The sequence below is a fragment of the Carcharhinus amblyrhynchos genome, chromosome 24, assembly GCF_965287045.1.
Source record: "Carcharhinus amblyrhynchos chromosome 24, sCarAmb.v2.hapA, whole genome shotgun sequence".
NCBI lineage: Eukaryota > Metazoa > Chordata > Chondrichthyes > Carcharhiniformes > Carcharhinidae > Carcharhinus > Carcharhinus amblyrhynchos.
Genome location: NC_137347.1, coordinates 42653441 through 42676124, shown reverse-complemented (window position 1 = coordinate 42676124; position 22684 = coordinate 42653441). Strand labels below are relative to the sequence as shown.

At 41.1% G+C, this 22684-nt stretch overlaps 1 protein-coding gene across 4 annotated transcripts in view; it reads left to right on the top strand.

The window, feature by feature from the left end:
* ahdc1 (AT hook, DNA binding motif, containing 1) overlaps positions 1-22684 on the top strand; it is a 184833-nt gene that overhangs the window by 151446 nt on the left and 10703 nt on the right. For 3 of the 4 annotated variants that reach the window (XR_013889370.1, XM_080211323.1, XM_080211324.1), the window contains one exon: positions 2899-7476. Coding sequence is in view for 3 of the 4 variants with exons in the window: in XM_080211323.1 (XP_080067449.1) it covers positions 3034-7440 (4407 nt within the window). In the remaining variant the exon portion in view is untranslated. The remainder of the gene's footprint in view (positions 1-2898; positions 7477-22684) is intronic. The other variant, XM_080211326.1, reaches the window with a different exon arrangement.

The following is a 22684-nucleotide window of genomic DNA, read 5'->3' as shown; positions in this document are numbered from 1 at the left end:
AAGAGAATAGCAAGCCTATCCACATTTTCTTTGTGCTACACTGTAAGTGTTAGGTCCAACAAGTGATGGCTGTCAAAATCCTGAAGATAAAAGACATAAGATTTTTAAAAATCTGCCCATGTCCTGTTGGAAATAGAACATCTTATTGGTTTTCTTGACAATGCGAATTGAATGAAGGTTAAGCAGATATGCAGTGGAAGTCATTTCATTATAGATACATTCCAGTGAGAAAGAGAGACTCCAAGGAAAGGGTGCACCATCAGTGGCTAATTAAGGAAGTTGAAGATTGTACTAAATTGAAATAAAAAAAGCATATTCAATTCAAAAAGCAAATAATTCCACAAAACTGAGTTACAAGTCATAAGATTGGATGGAATACAAAGATTAGCAAAGAATGACTGAAGGATTCATTAGGAAGGAGAAATTAGAGTGCAAGGAATATAAGAGTTTTTCGTTTTTACAACTACTTAAAATGGAAAATATTAAATAGAGGCATTGGGTTTAAAGCATGGAAACAGGCCCTTCGGCTCAACTTGTTCATGCTTCCCAGTTTTTAGCCATTAAGCTATTCCCAATTGCCCGTGTTTGGCCATCTTACCCATGTAACTGTCTAAATGCTTTTTAAAAGACAAAATTGTACTCATCTCTACTACTACCTCTGGCAGCTCATGCCAGATGCTCATCACCCTCTGTGAAAAAATCACTCCTCTGGACTCTCTTGTATCTTCCCTCCTCTCACTTTAAACCTATGCCGTCTAGTTTTAAACTCCCCTACCTTTGGGAAAAGATGTTCATTATTTACCTTACCTATGTCCTCATTATTTTACAGACCTCAATAAGATTATTCCTAAGCCTCCTACACTCCAGGGAAAAAAAAATCCCAGTCTATCCAGCTTCTCCTGATAACTCAAACCATCAAGTCCTGGTAGCATCCTAGTAAATCTTTTCTGCATTTTTTCCAGTTTAATAATACACTTTCTATAATAGGGTGCTCAGAACTGTAAACAGAATTCTAAGTGTGGCTTTACTAACGTCTTGGACAATTTTAACAAAAAGTTCTAACTCCTGTACTCAATATTCTGACCAATGAAACCAAGCATCCCAAATGCCTTTTTCACCACCATGTCCACCTTTGATTCCAGGAATATTTGCTATTTCAAGGAGCTATGAACCTCCACCCCTAGATTTCTTTGTTCTATAACTTTCCCCAACGCTCTAGCATTAACTGAGTAAGTCCTGCCCTGGTTTGACCTATCAAAATGCATCCCAAAAGCCTATTTAAGAGATTTTGGTCAGATTAAATGACTGTGGTGTGGACTATTCTGAGAGTGTATTGGTAACGTCACAACTACAAGAGCTGCCTGTGAAGCTTGTCACAAGTGTTGGGGAACCATTGCAATTATAGGGGTGGCACCCACTGGACACAATTATTTAAATTAAACTCCACCTGCCATTCATCAGCCCACTGGCCCAATTGATCAAGATCCCGTTGCAATCCTAGATAACCTTCTTCACCAATCTTGGTGTCAGCTGCAAACTTACTAACCATGCCTCCTAAATTCTCATCCAAATAATTAATATAAATGACAAATAAGAGAGAATGGGAATTAATAATAGATAATAAGGAAATGGGAGATGAATTGAACATATATTTAGTCTGTCTTCACTGTAGAGAATACAGATAACAGCACCAAAATAATTGTGAATCAGGAGCTAAAAGAGGAGGAACTTAATTGCAATAGTCTGAGATTTCATCCTAGCGTCTTAAAAGCAGTGGCTGCTGAGTTAGGTGCATTGGTTTTAGTTTCCCAAAATTTCCAAGGCAGAATGTTAGATTGATATCTGGAATGAATGGGTTGTCTTATGAGGAAAGGTTAGAAAGGTTGGGCTTGTTGCCATTGGAGTTAAGAACAGTGAAGGGTGACTTGATTGAAATATATAAGATCCTGAATGGCATTGACAAGGTGGATGGGGAAAGGATATTTCCTCTTGTGGGTGAGTCCAGAAATAGGGGCACTGTTTTAAAATTAGACAGAGATCAGGAGACTTTCTTTCTCTTGAGGGTTGTGTGACCGTGGAGCTCTCTGCTTCAGAAGGTGGTGAAGGCAGTGTCATTGGATATTTTTAAGGCGCAGTAAGAGCATGGCATGAGCTAAGATCTCCCTCCCCCTCTCCTTATTAGGACTTCTGTGGGATAACCAACTTTTTGTAAAGGAAACTTGAAGTGAAGGAAAAAGGAAGAATGCTCACCAAGGCATTGTAATATCTCTTTCATTTATGTCCCAGACTTTTCTGGCATAAAGCATTTGTGTAAGAATTATACATCAGGCCAAACTATATCCTTTGCCAATGAAGAATGTTCATGAGATTAATTTATACTAAAACTGAAAAGTAAAGGACACATGTCTTCCCTATTGGCAGAATCAAAAATAGACCCATGTTATAAAACAGATAGAATCATTTAGATAATGAACATTGCTATGCCTGGGGTAGATAACCTTGTGACATATCAGACTCATTTAAAATTGTTCTACTAAATTAAAGCTTTCAAATTAAGGCTCTAATCACATCAAATTAGCACAAGAGGTTTATTCTGATATTAACTAAAATATCATCGTATGATCAAACACCCTAATAAATAAATTAATTCCAGGAACCGAACCTTAAATTGAGTAGAACAACAGAATGCGTTATTTAAAATGTAGCTGTGTGCTCTTATTTTGGCTAATCTGACAAAATATTTTTCTTCCGATTTCAAATGTTATATGCCACTATAATCTACAACATTTTATATTTTATGTGTAAACATGTTTACATATATAAATAGCAAGATCATATGTAGGCAGTTTAAAATAAACTAGCCTGGTTTTTATTTTTTTAAATTTGTTTTAACCATAGGTGCTTCCATAAAGTGTAGGAGTTCACAAACCAACACCTATTCCAATGCTGCTAACATTAACATTCAGAGAGTAAACCATTTCAACTGTACTAAAGGAGAATACACACATCACCAAATCACCAGCCATAATAAAAATGTCCGCTTCTAAGGAACCTTGTAATGGCTCTGAAGAAACCGAAGGTGTTCCTTTGGCCAATGGGTCTCTAGATGTAAAAGATGGTCAGTATTCAGATGCATACACTTATAAAGAACCAGATACTGGGATTCAAATGGATTCAGTTGGTATTTGTCAGACTAGGAAAACAAAAATCTGTTATAACAAGGAAAGCCTTAAGTCAGACATAGGATCAGACAAGTCCAGCATTGTTAAAGCTGAAACCAGTGAAGTTGCAAAAGAAAAAGTGTCCACTGATACACTCCATAGAAGTTTTCCAAATGCTACAATGGGAACTGGGAAAAGAAATATTAACAACATTGTGGCATTGCTGAAAAACAAATGTGGCAATGGCAAAAATAATTTGTACCCTGTAGTAACTTTAAGAGATATCATGAAAGACTTAAATCTCTTGTCTAATGACATGCAAAATAATGGCATCAAGCTCAGTTGTGGTACACTTAAAATTGACTCCAGCACCTTTCAAAGTAATGGAAGCAAAGTAGCAAAAAATGAAAAGACAGGATTACAGTATAGTTTCTTTTCTTCAGTTGTGCTTGCTAGCAGTATTAGAAGCCCAGAAGAAAGCCTGCATATAAGATCTAAATCTCAGATGGCAAGCAGAAGGCAAGCAATGGATAGTACACAAAGAAAGGAGAGTTCAGACCATTGTGAACGCAGGCGTGTTGAATTTGAAAAGTTTGATCCAGCCAACACAGATTCTAAAATCGAAGCTCTGATCTCATCTGCAGTATCACCTAACAACAATAGCTTCTTTGAAAATATGTCATCATTGTACAGTGTGCCTGAACATCGACACCACGTAAAGTGTGAAAGTTCAAAAGCTGGGATTCTGAAACACAACAACCAGAATGAAGAGGAGATAAATGCTGGATTACTTTTAGCTGAAACAACTTGTAAAAAGTATGCGCTGAGGAAAAAAACAATGATCCAGTATAATCGAGAAAATAGTTTGGAACAAATTGAGTTTGAAAAATACTGTAAGAGTATTTCCATTCCTTCAGCGTCCACAGAAGGATGTCAAGATTATGGAGCAGCCTCTCGGTTGCCACTTAAGAGGACACTTTTCAATAAGAACCCAAAAACTAAATGCAAAGGAAGTCGTAAGATGTTAGTTAAACTGACAAAGATCAATATTCAGAAGTACCTGATGCATGCAGAAAGAAAAATAAAAATGTGCCAAAAACTTTTAACACACAACAATTTGAGTGCAGGAGTCAAAATGCATTATGTTACTATGCCAGAGCAAAACACAACTGCATTACCAACGGTGAAGAAAGGTAGGAGGAACAAGATGGCAGCCGCGATACCTACAGGTGATATTCCTGTCGTCATTAAAAGGAAAAGAGGTCGACCAAGGAAAGTATTACCTGAAGGTAGCAATGAAGCTACCAATCATGTGAAAAGAAAGCCAAGGCATCATAAACTTTCTCCACCACAACCTACGTATATTGCTGGATCCAATGACAATACAACAGACTATGCAGATGTTTTGTCCAAATTGGCCTTTTTAACTAAACAAAGTCTGATCTTGGGTAGATGTTCACCACCCAGGTGTTGGTCCCCTAGTGACCCGGGATCATTTCAGAGGTCGGCTTCTATGCATCAGGACATGTCTCAGTTTTATCGTACATTAGCAGGTACTCGAAGGAGGGGTGGAAAAGCAGGTTGTTCACGAGGAAGGCAAGTGGGACAATTTGCAGAATCATCATCTACTTTCAGCGATTTCTTTGAAGGTATTGGAAAGAGAAAACGTATATTCTTAGGTGAAACAAAATTGTACGCGAGAAAATGCAAATGGGGTACAGAAATGAAAGAGAAGCCAGTACAAAGGAGGAAACCGTACAAGCGTGCACTTCCTTTTCCAGAGCATGGAATTTTTCGGAACATGAATGCTGAAAGTTCAGAATGGGCAAGACAAAATGAAAACTTTTGGACTATGAATCAAGGTTATCCCTCAAAACAGCAAATCCGGAATGGTTTATATCCATCTTACCCTGGTATGTCAACACAGTCATTTCCCAATACTATTTGGGAGTCAAGTTCTGGGTCAAGAAATGGATACTTGATGGGTTGTCTATCGTCCACCCAAAGCAATGTTGCTCAACAAAGTCCTGGTTGTATTGCTGGATATTTCCGTTCTCTACTTGATTCAGATGATTCTTCAGATTTGATGGATTTGTCATTTTCGCAAACTGGACAAGAATCATGTAACATAACTGGAAGCTTTGGGGCCAGCAATTCAACACAACCATCAAGGCATTTAACGCATTATCAGGAAGGATTTGAGAAAACCAGTTCTCCTAATTGTGTTGGTAGCCAGCAACATGCAAATCAAACACGACAGGCTTATCCACAGATGATTCCAGATAATTCAGATAGTGTTGAATATGGCTCCTCGTATCATACTTCTGACACAGAAACTTTCCAAAGAATTGCTCCTCAGCCACCTTCTTCGAGACAGGCCGGACTTTCATGTCAACACACTCCAGATAACTATGCTCATTTTGGTAATTACAGACCAAAAGCTTCAAATTTCAGTAATTCAGATGTAATACAGCAAACCAGAGAATATTCTGGTCTTGACTTTCTAGGTAACAGAGATTGTACATTTGGCTACGATGCAAGCAATAATGTTACTTCCTCTCAAGCCACCTCAACTGATACTTACAGCCAACATGCAATTGGTTCAAACCTACATTTTAATAAGGTTTCTTCATTTAATGCTTTTAGGCCAGATCACAGTCCTCTGATTTTACAAGCATCTTTAACTTCAGAGAGTCAGTCTGATGCAGCCTGTTCTATGGACCACACATCTCAGAAATATTTTAATTCATTGCCATTATCAGCTGATACTTCTAGGATGGCATTTTCTAGAGGACTTCAATTGAGCTGTAAATCCAGTTTTAATCTTTGCGATGGGAACATGGCATACTTTAATAACCATTACTCACCAGCGTTGGATTACAACCTGAATGAATCAAAAGACATTTTGGATATTTCAAACTATACGCCTCAGAAAGTAAAGCTAAGGCCATTTCCAGAGACCTTTACAGAATCATCATCCCACTTGAATACATCATTTGAGAATTCTGAGGGAAGTGTTAATATTTGTAATATGGCAAGTGAAGAGAAATCCAGTCTCTCAAGTTTAGAGAAATTAATGATGGACTGGGATGAAACCGTACCTGTTGAAAGAGCTGGACCAAAGGTTGGTTCCAAGCGTCAGTGGAACCATCATGTACCTTTCCCCAGTGATTCAAAAGCTGTTTACGGAAGACGCAAACGAATTGATATGTCCAGTCCCCCTCAGTTGGTTTTTCCAGCATCTCCCCCATTTCCTTCTAGAAAGGCTACAATACCCAGACAGACAAGGAATACCAGAGGCCTTTGTGCTCCAAATAGGAGAGAACAAGTTGTCCGCAAGTCAAAACTGTTACAGAAAACTCAAGGAACAAATCCTATATTCTCTGATAACACAGACTGTGGTCTAGATTACGGCTATGGTGCAGATAGCAGCATGCCTCCAACTCTTTCAAATGCCCCAAACTTCCAAGTTCAGAAAAGTGATCAGAAAGAGTACTGTAGCTTATATTCCTCTGGCTGTTCAACACCAATGCCTGATGAAAATTTCTCACCAAGATTTCCCAGCAGTGATGCTCAAGATAGTGTTCCTTTGTATTCAGACTTAAAGCAAACTACATTAGAAGTGGAATCCTTTCAAAGCTCTCAGCAACAGATAGCTGCCCAAGCATTGCAACATTCAATCAATCCAGATCATGAAAGGCTACTGTCTGATAACCAAGACTTTTTTAGTTTGCGCACCCCAGGATATGTAGACAATCTAGAGTCAAATGAAGGGAAAAAACATCCAGCTTTTTATGATGCATTGGAAACCAGCTCAGGAACAGATGTTGCTCCTACCACATCAGCAGTCACCAGAGATATGCCAGTGTCACAGCTCCAATTTGAACCTGATAATCCAGTTGTTTTGGAAACAAACACCAGATATTTGCAGAGTTCTACTGCTTACAACTCATTGGATGAGAACAAGAAAGAAGCTGACATCTCTTTGTTTGGGATACAGGGAAGAAATAATTTATCCAGTACTGGACCTCAAATAATCCCTCTAAACATAGTAGCACAAATTGACAAAGAATCACAGAAGCTTGCGATAGATTACAGCACGTCTGCTTATGCTAGTGCCACGTTAACTGCAGCAAATGCATCGCCAGCATCAAGTGATTCTTCTATACACGTGGACAATAATTACACAGACAAACAAGGAAATCGTAGACAGGCGGCAATGGGCTTACTGCTAGACCAAAATCAGGATGAGGTGTATACAGGAAATGCTTCACAGTGACTTCTGATAACGTTACAAGAAAATCAGTGCAATTAGGTAAGAACATGCTATTCCTTGATCATTTCCTAGATTTAGCCAGTAATAAAAATTGTTTCTTATTATGAAGTGCATTATTTTTCCATATGTTCTAGGAACATTAATGAATGCATTCTGTATAATAATGTTTATTATAAACAATGTGATAGATTATGTTTAATGTAAAACTGATAGATTGTATTTCCATATTCCAATTTAGGGTACCATTTTTTCTCTTTACACAAAATCCTAAAATATATGTACATGTTTAATTATAATCTATTTCTCCTTACTCAATATGTCTAAGTGCAGCTTTCATTTAGGATTTTGGATGAAAACATATTGATTCAACCAAGGCCCAACACTCACCCAAAGCCAGCAAAAACCAATCATTTTTGTTACTTTGTCTTTCACAACAAATGTCAACCATCTTCCTATTGCTTCTAAAACTGAGGGAAAAGGGTAGACCTAATTAACCTATGCCTTTCTATTCATTATTTATCTGTGTTTAACTTGCTGTTTAATCCAATACGTATGATGTATTCTGGCTACGATATCAGTGAGAAGACCTTGCATGCTTTCAGTCATGACCATGATTTTGCAGAGTGTTGTACTGTCTTGCCTTGAAAGTGAATAACAAGGAAGATTCCAAATTGGATCACAGTGCTTAATTTCCTGTATTTATTCCTGGAAGAAGGAAACTGTTTCTCTTTCCCTGCCAAAAAAGAAAAGTTGGTCGAAGGAGTTTAATTAAAATCCTCTTCCTCAGAGTTAAAGGAGGGAAATTGAGCTTTTGTGATCATGACGTTTAATTTTACCTCCAATTACTCAATTGATTTGAAAGATATTGGGCCTGAAGTTTTAAAATTGAACAAAGGAGCTGAATTTCAAAGATGACATTTAAGTAGCTGTTCTTGACATCAAGTCAGCATTTGACCAAGTTTGACAACCAGGCGGCCTAGTAAAATGGAATCAATGAGAATCGAGAAGAGGGAGAAGTCTCTGCTGATTGCAGTCGTACATAACAAAAAGGAAAATTGTTATGGTTGTTGAACACCAATCATCTCAGCATCAAGGACATCGCTGCAGGAGTTTTCTCAGGGTAGTGTCCTAGGTCCAAGTTTCAGCTGCTTAATCAATGATCCTCTCTCTGTCATAAGATCAGAAAAATGAATGTTTGTTGCTGATCACAGTATTAGGTTCCATTTACAATTCATCAGGTAATGAAGCAGTCCATGCCCACATGCTACAAGACCTGAACAACATTCAGCCTCGACTGATATCTGGCAAGTGACTTTTTGCTCAAGTGCCAGACACAGTTATCTGCATAAGAGGGATTCTAACTACATGCCCTTGGCATTCAATGTAGTTACTATTGCCAAATCTGCCTCTCTTCAATATTTCAGAGAGGCTACCATTGATCAGAAACTTAAGTGGACAAGCCACATAGGTACTGTGGCTACTACATAAGGTCAGAAATTGTGTATTCTGTGAGTGACTCATGTCCTGATTTCCAGAAGCGTTTCACCATCTACAAAGGCACAGGTTAGGAGCACAATGAAATATTTTTCACTTGCCTGGATGAGTGAAGCTTCAACAACATTAAGGAAGTTCAGCACAAGCAGCCTGTTTGACTAGCATGCCATCCAACATCTTAAACACTCACTCACTCCACCACCGACATAGTTGCAGCACTGTGCCCTTGTAACTGACATTCCTTATGCCCAGGACCATTCTCATAAATCATTTCTGCATTCTTTCCAATACTGTTGTATAATTCCTAATGAGTGGTGCCCAGAACTACTTTAGTTGAGATTAAACTCTTACCCAACTACCATCTCCATTCATCACCCTATCTCAGATTAAGTCAATCTGCAATTTTGGTCTGACGTTCAATCACAAGATAAGCTTCCAAGCTTCCAAACTTATGATTAGGCCACCACTATGAACACTTATTACCCAATGTTGCCCAGTCTTTGGACAAAGCACAAATTCATGATGTTGTTACTCCTGAACTTGACTATTCCAATGGTCTATCCTCCACATTCCACCCACCACAAACTTGAGGTCATCTAAAACGATGCCACCTTAACTCATGTCTTCACCCATTTTTGGGTTACCACCCCAGTGCTCACTGACTTACATTGGTTCATTGTAATGCACCATCTTGATTTGAAAATTCTCATCCTTATTTAATCCCTCCATGGCCTCACCCCTCCTTAACCCTGTAATCTCCTCTTGGCCCACAATCTAACAAGATATCTATCATCCTCCATTTCTGGCCTCCTGTGTATTCCCAATTTTAATTGTTCCATCATTAGTGGCCACAACTCCAGTTACTTCAGTCCCAAACTCTAGATTACCCTCTTAAGATTCTCCATCTCTGTTGGTGCGATTTTCTGGTCCCATCAAAGTCAACTAGATTCCCTGGCAGCAGGGCAAGCGAGTCATGCAGGAGCCCAAAGGCTTTGGTGGGACATAGAACGTAGAACATTACAGCGCAGTACAGGCCCTTCAGCCCTCAATGTTGCGCCGATCAGTGGAACGAATCTAATGACCCTCTAACCTAAACTATTCCAATGTTATCCATATGCCTATCCTCTGACATTGAAAACAGAACATTACAGGACAGGAGGATCCAGCCAGCGGCAAATGCACCCACTGTGGGAAACCCGCCATGAAGGTGTGGAGGGAAAGGGAAGGGGTCAGAAAATCCTGCCTTCTGTTTTTCCTTTATCCTTTAGGACATTTCAAGAAATCTGTTTCGTTGGTCAAGCATTTGACCATCTATCCTAAGATCATGTGCAGCTTGGTGTCAATTGTTTCTTTATAATCGTCCCGTGGAAGTGCTTTGTGTGGATTATTAATTTGAAGGTTAGATACAAGTTGGCATATCTAATTTAATATTACCAAATCAAAATCTGGCCAACACGGAAGATTTACATTAACAAATGGGAACAATTGGTGTAAGGAAAGTGTTTCCTAAGTTCAGTGTAATTCTAACGGAAGATGATTTGGTTGTAAAACAATTAATTGATAATAAACTGGTAAATAAGTGATGAGTAGTCTGGAATTGATCCAGAAACAAAGTGAATGAATCTGGGTCATGGAGAATACTGAATTACTGATGGAACTCTTAATTTTGTTTCTGGCAAAGGGAAAGAATTAAAATAGCATTAAATTTGATTCTAAGTTAGTGTTCAACGTGTGATTTCTGAAATCTTGGAGTATAACAGGAAGGAATGTTTTATTGTAGTTGGGACAAAAAGTTCCGAACTGCAATGGCCATCGCTAATTCTGTCCTGCTATTTCCCCCTGCCCCCTATACCTCTCCTGTGTTAGTCCATTTTCTTTAGGCATTCAGGCTGAAGAATATTACACCTAAAAGTGAGTACCTCTCTTTTTGCAAACACAAATGTCTTAAAAAGAGAGACATTGAAACATTTAATATGGATTGGAATAATAGAAGGCGATTATTTGGCAATGTTCATTTGTGCTTCATGTAATTCCTTTTTGGGCAATATTAAATGTCAGACTTCTGTGAATCTCTTCCCTTTTTGTGAATTGTGTAAACTTTCTATGGATCAAATCAAAATGGCAGATAAACATGATTTTATTATGGATGATTTTCATCGAATTCCTACAGTACAAAAGGTGACCATTCAGCCCATCAAACCTACACTGACTCGGACAGAGGATTCCACTCAGGCCTTTTCCTGTAACCCTATTAATCCCCCTAACCTATACATCTTGGGATACTAAGGGGAAATTTATTATGGTCAGTCCACCTAACCTGCACATCTTTGGAGTGTAGAGTTTGTGCTGTACAGATCTGCAGCAGTCAACAAGTAAATCATTCAGTTAGGATGCATGTGTAATTATGCTACCTTTCACACTTCTCTAGCACTTGTGCTGCTTGCTCAGTGTTTGCACCCTTACCTCTGAGTTCAAAAACTGGGGGTTCAAATCCCAATCCTGATACCTGAAACTTCAGTTGAGTGGGTGCTGCACTGTCAGAGCTGATGCAACAAGTAAGATGTTAAAACAAGGCTTCCCCTCACCCATCTTATATTCTCTCAGTGGACACAAAAGATACAACCATGACATCATTCAAAGTAGATCAAGACAACACAGCAGAGCAGAGGAACTTCATGTCCTGCTAAAATCGCTAAAACACATGATTTCATTTCTGTTTTTAGGATCTTGCTAAATGCAAATAAGTTGCTGCATTTCCATACATTACAACAGTTCCCTTCCTTAACCAATATCAATGACACATGTTTTGTACAGCACACCAAAAGATGAAAATCCTCTGAAATATAATGTGCGACTGGGGACCTAGTGGTCCTGAATAACAGCATGTTCACAAAAAGCAAGGACTGTTTGAGGCATATGTGGCTGGGGTCGCCATCGGTTATTTTTTGTGAGACACACAACTTGGCAAGACATCACTGAGTTGGCCACATCAAATTTGACCACTACGAAAGTTTGGAAGATTGCAATACAAAGTGTGATGACTGGATATGTTTGAATCTGAAAAGATTCATGTGTGTGAAACTCTCCAATTACTTTCCATCCATGTTAGCGATTTTTATTTTTCAATAACAGAAGCAAGCCTGCTTTCTGATAACTGGATAAGTGTCACTTTCAAACTGCAGTGTATTCACAATCCCTATGTATATACTGGGGAGCCACCTGTCAGGCATTGTAATCGTATCCCCCACCCCCATATGAAAAAGTGGATTTTATATAGTGCTGAAGACTTAGCGGCAGCAGGATGAGCACGTCCTCTTCTCGGTTGCCTTTCCATCTCAATTTCAGTTTACAAAGAACAAAGAACAACCCAGCACGGGAAACAGGCCCTTCGGCCCAATGAGCCCACGCCGCCCCTTCAACAAAGCATTTTCCTACACCTACCCTGCCCTGTGTGTATGTGAACGGAACCCCTAATGTAGCCAGATTCAGGGGAGAATAGTGTAGGGTCAATTTGGTACACCAATCAGCCTAAGAGCACATCTTTAGGGTGTGGGAGGAAACCGGAGCACCCGGAGGAAACCCACGCAACCACAGGGAGAATGCGCAGACTCCCACAGACACTGGCCCAAATCCATGTATCTGCACAGCTAGCAGTGATAGTCACTGAGCTGTTGTGGTGCCCGTCTGCTGGTCCAGGATTAAGCATACACAACGACACGAAGTACTAGGCCACTCTCGAAACCTCCAAGAGCAGCCCACGCACCACCCACTGTGTGCATGCCCCTCGTTTGACAACAAGGTGGACCGACACCTGTGGATTAAAAGGGACAAAATGTTAACATGTAATACTACATTTCCGGTGTCGTCCCGAGGCTCTGACCCTTTTTAATACCGTCTACTATAACCCTCCATCCCTGTTTCGCTCATGTGTCTATCTAAGTAAACCTTAAACAAGTCCAACGTGCCTGCCTCCACCACTTTACTTGGTAGCACGTTCCATACCCCCACGACCCTCTGCATGAAAAACCTTCCTCTAGTATCCAAATTATACTTCTCTCCCCTCACCCTTAGATCGTGACCTCTCGTAATTGTCCCCAATCTAGGGAAAAGCCTACCACTGTTGACTCTATCTATTCCCTTCATTATTTTATACACCTCTATCAGATCCCCCCTTAATCTCCGTCTTTCTAAGGAGAAGAGCCCCAGTTTCTCCAACCTTTCCTCGTAACTCAGTCCTTCCGTGCCAGGCAACATCCTGGTAAACCTCCTCTGCACCCTTTCCAGAGACTCCACGTCCTTCCGGTAGTAAGGTAACCAGAACTGGACGCAGTACTCCAAATGCGGCCTAACCAACGTTCTATACAACTGAAGCATTAGACGGCAGCTCTTATACTCTATACCCCTTCCTATAAAGGCTAGCATCCTGTAAGCTTTCTTCACAACCTTCTCTACCTGTGTTGACACCTTCAGAGACTTGTGCACCTGCACTCCCAGGTCCCTCTGTATTTCTATACTCTTAATCGGTCTACCTTTTATCATGTAACTCCTCCCTGCATTATTCCTTCCAAAATGCATCACCTCGCATTTGTCAGGATTAAATTCCATCTGCCATCTATCTGCCCAATATACCAACCTATCTATTATCCTGCTGTGTCACCTGACAGTCCTCCTCAGTATCTGCCAATCCTGCCATCTTGGTGTCATCCGCAAACTTGCTGATCACACCACGTACGCCCTCTTCCAAGTTGTTTATATATACTACAAAGAGGAGAGGTCCCAGTACTGACCCCTGCAGCACACCACTGGTGACTGACCTCCAGCCAGAAAAGGACCCTTCCACTACTACTCTCTGTCTCTTGCTGTAAAGAAAAGAATATGTGCAGAATTGCTTTATTTTCACTGTAGGTGGAACTCCCTTGGTGTTCAGCCCCTGCTCAGTTCCCCACTGTGTTTGCTATTGTATGGCTAGCACAGACCAAGTCCCAGCCCATGTGTGTGGCTAAAAATATTAATTTGGTTCCTTGTTTATCTTTCTTTAGCCTTTAACTTCAACCCTTCAGCTTTATGCTCACAAACAGTATGGCAACCTCCCCTCCCCCATTGCAGTGTTGGCTGATTGCCAGCAATTTTATACAATTATCATGGCAAAAATGTAGATTGCTTCAGCTGACCCAACTACCTAATCTCATACCCCTTGCTTAAATGTAATCCTTAATTCCAATATATAGTTCACTGGAGCTCATGTTGTGATTCTTTTCCTGATAGATGAAAATAGCGTCAATTTGTTAAGATTCTATTTGCAATTGCAGAATAAGAACCATAAATAATTGTAAGTGCTTTAAAATAATTGTGATGAGAGGTATTATAACCCTGAAAAGCTGAACACTTGCTTCCCATCTCAGTGCTTGAACAAAAAAATACTGCAAGGGTGTAAGAGGAAGGTTCCCATCCTCACAATCAGCATCTTATAGAATTCTCATCTCCATCCCAAGCTCCGTCTCTCTCCAGCCATTCCGTTTCCTCTGTGACCACAGTTTCCACTTCTGTCATTGTTATGCTGTGCTGCACTGAACTGCACTGCCAGTGTTTGGAGATTGGTGGGGTGATTGGGCAGGGTGGTGGTGTGGAGAATGGGAGGGCACCTGCTGTCTGAGCCCACAACCCAAACTGTCATCCTGCCATCTGCATTGTCAAATCCTGGGCCTCTCCCAAAATTGCCGTATGCACTAATGCCTACTGCTGAGAGAGGGCAATGCATAATGCTGTTATATCCTGCAACACAAGCAGTAATTACAGATTGATGAAACACCTCCACACAGTAGTCCTACCTAACTGCAGATCCCTTCCATTTTGCTGACAGTAGCCTCTGACAGTGAGGCCCCAACTTTAGGATTCTGTCCTATGTGTTATTAAATCTTGGGTCTCATTCTGCACTTTCCAGGACACCTTCAACACCACCAGAGTTTATGGTGCTCTTTCGGACACACCAAACTCCCATCCATTCTTCTGCTCTGAACTTTGGGATGACCCATCTTGTCACTGCTGCATTCCAGAGCCACTAGTGCAAAACTTCAGCATCTCAATCACAGCTCTGCCAACAAAAACAGCAACTTATTTATATTACTCCTTTAATGCTTCCAACAGCATTATAAAACAAAGTATAACACTGAGACTCACAAGGACAGATGATATAAAGCTTGGTCGAAGAGATTGATTTTAAGGAGTGTCTCAAAGAGGAAAGTGAGGTGGAGATGTGTAAGGAGGGTATTCCAGAGCTTCGGGCCAAGGCAATTGAAGATCTGTTGACCAAGGATGGAGTGATTGTAATTGGGGATACGCCAGCTGGAGTTAAAGGAATACAGGATTCTTGGAGTTTCGTGAAGCTGGAGGAGATTATGGAGATAAACAGGGATGAGGACGTGGAGGGATTTGAAAACAAGGATGAGAGCTTTAAAATTAATCCGTTGCTTGACTGGGAGTCAGTGTGGATCATGATTACAGGCTGAAGGGAGATGGGATTTGCTGCAAGACAGTAGAGTTTTGCATGGCCTCAAATTTATCGAGGGTAGAATGTTGGAGAGCAGCCAGGTGAGCTTTGGAATAGTTGCATCGTGAGGTAACAAGACATGAGGGTTTCAGCAGCAGATGAACTGAAACAGGCAAAGTAAGGCAACAAAATGGAGGTAGAAATAGTCAGTCTTAGTAATTGCATGCCATTGGAAGTTCATCTTGGTTGCATGTGACGCAAACTGCAAAGCACAGCCCTGAGTTAAGTTATTTATGCATGAGACGTAGGGTAAACTTCAGTAGTAGTGGGAATGTGGAAAGGGAGGAGCAAAGGAGAGGGCTTCTCTTGGATTGCATTAAATGTTGGATTGGTTAAAAGTTTCTTCCTCATCCCACTTGTACTGGGCCACCTAATCCTTTTCCTGCAACTGAACTAGGACCCTCACACCCATTCTAAATCATAGAACATAGAACATTACAGCGCAGAACAGGCCCTTCGGCCCACGATGTTGTGCTGACCAGTTACAAAACAATGACCCACTAACCTAAACCAATCCCTTTTCGTCCATAAACCTACCCACGGATCTCTTAAACGCCCCCAAACTAGGCGCATTTACAACTGCAGCAGGCAGGGCATTCCAATCCCTCACCACCCTCTGGGTAAAGAACCTACCCCTGACATCCGTCCTATAACTACCCCCCCTTAATTTAAAGCCATGCCCCCTCGTGCTAGATTTCTCCATCAGAGGAAAAAGGCTATCACTGTCCACCCTATCTAAACCTCTAATCATCTTATATGTTTCAATAAGATCCCCTCTTAGCCGCCTTCTTTCCAGCAAAAACAACCCCAAATCCCTCAGTCTTTCCTCATAGGACCTCCCCTCCATACCAGGCAACATCCTGGTAAACCTCCTCTGCACCCTCTCCAAAGCCTCCACATCCTTCCTGTAATGTGGGGACCAGAACTGCACACAGTACTCCAAGTGCGGCCGCACCAGAGTTGTGTACAGTTGCAACATAATGCTGCGACTCCTAAATTCAATCCCCCTACCAATAAACGCCAAGACACCGTATGCCTTCTTAACAACCTTATCTACTTGATTCCCAACTGCTGTCCCCAGTATCTACCAAATGGTTTGCTTCATTTTCATAGCAATCATAGAAGCCCCACAGCACAGAAAGAGGCCATTCGGCCCATCGGGTCTGCACTGACCATAATCCCAGCCCCACATCCCCACACATGTACCCACTAATCCCTCTAACCTATGCATCTCAGGATACTAAGGGCAATTTTGGCATGGCCAATCAACCTAACCCGCACATCTTTGGACTGTGGGAGAAAACCGGAGCACCCGGAGGAAACCCACGCAGACACGAGGAGAATATGCAAACTCCACACAGACAGTGACCCAATCCAGGAGTTGAAACCGGGTCACTGGAGCTAACCACTATGCTACCGTGCTGCTCGGTACAGTTTTCTCTACCACTGTTTCCTACCCTGTCTCATATCACCTCTTGGTATCAAACTCTCTGGTGATACTGACTGGACATCAGCTTTTTAACCTTTTCTTACTCAATCCAAACTCTTAACCACCAATTCACCATTACCTTTCCTCACACTCAGAGCACCATTCCTTCCCTTCTCCCTGTGCCCAATGTTCTTCCACATCTCCACTTGTCACACATGTAACTTCACAAAACAGGTTGTAACAATCCAATCCCCTTTGAAAACAGATCTCGAACTTGAACACTAAGCTCCTAACCTTTAGCTTTAGGACACACCCTTTGTCAGACAGTCAAGTTCGGTGCATATTTTCATTCAATCCACAAATGAAATGCTTTATTTAAATATTGAAATCATTGTACAAATTACAGTGTACAAATGTTGTGTATGTTATGTGTACATTGAATGAAAAAACTGTAAAATACTTCAAATTCCATTTTAGTTTCTTTTAAATCCCATTCAGTTCTTTTCATAAACCTTTGCAGTTATGTGAAAGAACTATATGGTTTACCTCTTGCATTTTCTCTGCTTTATCCACAATTTTCTGTTTTGCCTACATTTTGTTTTCTTTCAATAATGCTTAAAATAGTGCATTATAGTAACACATTTGTCATTGTATATTATAATGCTCTAGTATTTATCAAAGAACACATTGGGAAGGATTTTCTAAACCCGTTCCACTTCTCCAGCCAAGGCCATGAGATACAGTGTATCAGGAACCTTTAATTCCAAGTCTCAACTCGTTTTTGCATCTTTGGAAATTTCTGCCAGAAATGACAGCAGCCTCCATAATTATGCACTGATGTCACACATTATACTTCTCATTTTTAGCCCCTCAGCAATTGCGGATGCAAGTCAGGCCAGCAGTTTTCTGGTGTCAAACATTGCTTGAAGTGGATTTGAAGGCTGAAGGACCCACCCCAATGATGAGGATTGACTTGATTTGATTCCCAAATGTTCCATGCTTCCTTCTGCCTGGGAGATGCAGTCATTTGAAACTATTGCAATCACCCAAGTCCTGTCAGTGATTTTTCTGCCTTCAGTTCTCCCTGACTTCCCTCATATCGCCTCACCTCCTGTTCAATTTGATCCAGTTTGATCCAAAATGGTGCAGAAGCAAAGCAACTTCTTGCAAGCTGCGTCCAGCATATCCTCTAATTCTGTCTTTTACTCTCGTTCTATGCTTCTAAACTCCTTTCTAACTCTTTTAAACTCTTTAACAATGTTCAATTATATTTCTCAACACCTTAGCTATGACTGTAACATTACATTCTGCACTCTTTCCTTTCCTTCTCTATGAACAGTATGCTTTGTCTATATAGTGTGCAAGAAAGAATACTTTTCACTCTATACTAATACACGTGACAATAATAAATCAAATCAAATCAGCCTGTCTTCCTGGTGCAGATAAAAGCACTGCTACGAGTCTAAGAAAATTTTCCTATGGTTGACAGTTGGAATATTGGGGGAGGCAATAGCCGAGATTAATAATCTAGCTAATTCATTAGATTATTAATTTGGAAACTCAGCTAGCGTTCTGCGGACCTGGTTTTGAATCCGCCACGGCAGATGGTTGCATTTGAGTTCAGTAAAAAAAATCTGGAATTAAGAATCTATCGTCAATTGTTAGAAAAACCCACCTAGTTCACTTATGGCCTTTAGCTGAGGAAATCTGCCATCCTTACCTCGTCTGGCCTACATATGACTCCAGAGCCACAGCGATGTTGTTGACTTTTAATTGCCCTCCAAGGGCAACTAGGGATAGGCGATGAATGGGTGGCACGGTAGCACAGTGGTTAGCACTGCTGCTTCACAGCTCCAGGGTCCTGAGTTCGATTCCTGGCTTGGGTCACTGTCTGTGTGGAGTTTGCACATTCTCCTCATGTCTGCGTGGGTTTCCTCTGGGTACTCTGGTTTCCTCCCACAGTCCAAAGATGTGCAGGTTAGGTTGATTGGCCATGCAAAGAAATTGCCCCTTTGTGTCCAGGGATGAATAGGTTAGAGGGATTAATGGGTATCATATGTAGGGATATAGGGGTAGGGCCTGGGTGGGATTGTGTTTGGTGCAGATTTGATGGGCCAAAGGGCCTCTTTCTGCACTGTAGGGTTCTATGAATGCTGGCCAGTCAGCGACAGCCATGTCCATGAATGAATTTAGGAAAACAATTCACTGAGATTTAGCACTGATCACTCGGGTGCTCAAAGATTCCAACTGTCAAGCTTCAAGGGACGTTGTTATCGAAGTGCAAAACACAACAAATGCAATCTCAGACTTCAGCACTGAAAATATGAAACACATATGCAATGCACTGTGATAGAAATTCAATTTGATTTTTTCATATCACCATTATTCTGTTTCTCAATGATATGAGTTCACCTTGGCTAAGACTGCGTTGTTCACCTTAATTGAATCGCCTGATTCTGGCCCTGTTGTAGCTCATCTGCTGTTGAAAATTCTGATCCAGGTATTTGTTACCTCAGAATTTGACAATTCCAGTGTACTCATGGACAGTCTTCTATCCTCCTTAAACTTCAGGTTATCCAAAACACTGCTGTTCCCTGTGTCACCAACTCTCACCAAATATCATTCCAAGAACAAAGAAAATTATAGCACAAGAACAGGCCCTTCGGCCCTCCAAGCTTGCACCGACCATGCTGCCTGACTAATTCACGCATCACCCCTATGCTCACTCACCTACACTGGCTTCCATTCAAGCAGTGCCTTGATATTAAAATTTTCCCCTCATTTTCAAATCCCTCTGTGGCCTTAAATTGTGAGGCTCTAAATTCTGAAATTTACCTTTCTGCTTTCCTCCTTTAAGATGTTCCTTAGCTTTGGGAAGCAGCATGCTAATGAGGAACCCCTCCTCACCCCAATACTCCAATTGCACTATGACTTCTCTCCCCCATTCACTGATTTCCTGCCAGGGAGTATTCCAGTTGTCCAAGCTTTTGGTCATCTTCCTTAATACTGTATCCCATATGCAGCCAGTTACAAATTCTCATTGGTAACACTCTTTGGGATGTTTCACTACATTAAATGCAAGTTGCTTTTTATGTTAATAAATGTTTCTCCTCTGAATTAAGGTGTGCAATGCTACTGGAAATCATTAGTTAATTTATTGGATGTAGCATGTGGTTCTTGAAACCCTTTTCCAATACCTTTAACATACCTTGGAAAGTTACAGAACAAAGAGATCTTGGAGTACAGGTTTCATAACTGCTTGAAAGTGGAGTCACAGGTGGACAGAGTGGTGATGAAGGCATTCAGCATGCTTGCTTTCATTGGTCAGAACATTGAATGTATGAGTTGGGACACCTTGTTGAAGTTGTACAAAACATTGGTAAGGCCACACTTGGAATACTGTATACGTTTCTGGTCACCCTATTATAGAAAGGATATTATTAAACTGGAAAGAGTGCAGGAAAGATTTACTAGGATGCTACTGGAACTTAATGGTTTCAGTTATAAGGAGAGGCTGGATAGGCTGGGACTTTTTCCTCTGGAGTGTAGGAGACTGAGGGATGATTTTATAGAGGTCTAAAATGAGGGGCATAGATCAGCTAGATAGTCAATATCTTTTCTCAAAGGTAGGTGAGTCTAAAACTAATGGGTATAGATTTAAGGTGAGAGGCGAGAGATACAAAGGTGTCCAGAGGGGCAGTTTTTTCATGCAGAGGGTGATGAATGTCTGGAATAAGCTGCCAGAGGTAGTAGTAGAGGCAGGTACAAATTTGTCTTTTGAAAAGCATTTAGACAGTTATATGGGTAAGGTGGGTATAGAGGGATATGGGCCAAATGTGGGCAATTGGGACTAGTTTAGGGGTTTAAAAAAAAGGGTGGCATGGACAAGTTTTGGGCAGAAGGGCCTGTTTCCATGATGTAAACCAGTGACTCTATGTAAATTATATTTGTCTGCCAATGACCACATATGACAGTGCCACATCAATCAATTGGAAGAATCCCTGATATAGAGATCAATGAATAGGCAGGAAGGTCATGGTGCAGTTGGAGGGTTGAGGTGAGGGGAGATCGTAGATCATAGAACCCTACAGTGCAGAAAGAGGCCCTTCGGCCCATTGAGTCTGCACCGAACACAGTCCCCACCACTCCCCCCGCCAGGCCCTACGCCTGTTTCCCTACATATTATACCCACTAATCCCTCTAACCTCTGCTACCCTGGACACTAAGGGGCAATTTCTTAGCATGGCCAATCAATCTAACCCACACACCTTTGGGAGCTCCTCACTAGCATACTGCTTCCCTAATCTGGAATCGAACAGTTAGGCTTTGTGAGTAAATATATCATTTTCATAAAATAATGTAAAAGCATATATGATGGTTTGTTTGTTTATCATTAATGTGCAAAATGTAATAATGAATAATGTTATAATTGAATGCTAGGGTCCTGCTGTTTTGTTTTTGTTGGCACCTTGGGTCATGCCAAGAAGTTTCAAAATGGGGTCATAGTGGGAAAATATTTGGGAAGCACTGTTCTACCATGTCACCTGTCTCGAGCTGCAAGGTCTGCTTCTGGATGAACCTCTTGCTGCCTAAACTGTTGTATCAACCTAAGTTTTTGATATTTTCCCTGCTCTCCCAGCCCAACCTGACAAACTGACACTTCCAAGTGCATATTTATTGTGCCCGTCCAATTTTGACCTTGACCATGTGTGGAATTTTTAATGTGATTTTATTGCAGTGCTGGGTGGGCTTCCCTGCGACTTTAATAAAGCATTTCAGTTATTCAGGGAAGGAGGGATGGGGCATTGCAAATTGACTGCCTTCATCCCTCCCTTTCCATTGGCTTTCATTGCAGATTCCTTTTCTCCTTCCTCCAATGATAATTTCCTGTGCCATCCTGCTTGCTGCTTCCCCTCCACCCAGGACCTCTGGCCATTCAAGAACATACAACATAGAACCCTACAGTACAGAAACAGGCCCTTCGGCCCATCGAGTCTGCACTGGCCACGATCCCACCCAGGTCCTACCCCCAATCCCGACACATTTACCCTCTAATCCCTCTAACCTACACATCCCAGGACACTAACGGGCAATTTTAGCATAGCCAATCAACCTAACCTGCACATCTTTGGACTGTAGGAGGAAACCAGAGCACCTGGAGGAAACCCACGCAGACATGAGGAGAATGTGCAAACTCCACACAGACAGTGACCCAAGCTGGGAATCAAACCCAGATCCCTGGAGCTGTGAAGCAACTGTGCTAACCACTGTGCTACCGTGCCGCCTTTTCTTTCTCCCATTCCAAGTATTAATGCTTTCCACCCTCACTGATCTATCTTACAGCTTTTCGCTGTCAGTGCCTCCCTTTATCTGTCCATGACAAAATCACCTATTATCGTAATCCTGACTGTGAACCTGGGAGTTGGCATCACTATGATCAGCTACTTTGGTGACAGGACAAATTGAGAATCTTTTAAAAAGAATACAGAAGGCTAGGGCATTATAAATAGATGAAGTAAATAATTGGGAGACAAGTATAATACATATGTGAGGTGGTGGAAAAAATATTTCAGGAAATGTATGCTTAATCCAATACATTACTCATAACTTCCCATAGCATTGCATATGTGAAGTGTGGGGGTACATTTATTAACCTTTATAAACAATAGCTTGCATTTACATAGCACCTTTAAATGTAGTAAAATGTCCCAAGGCACTTCACCGGTATCATATCTATCAAAATTTAACATTAAACCATATAAGGGGATATCAGGCCA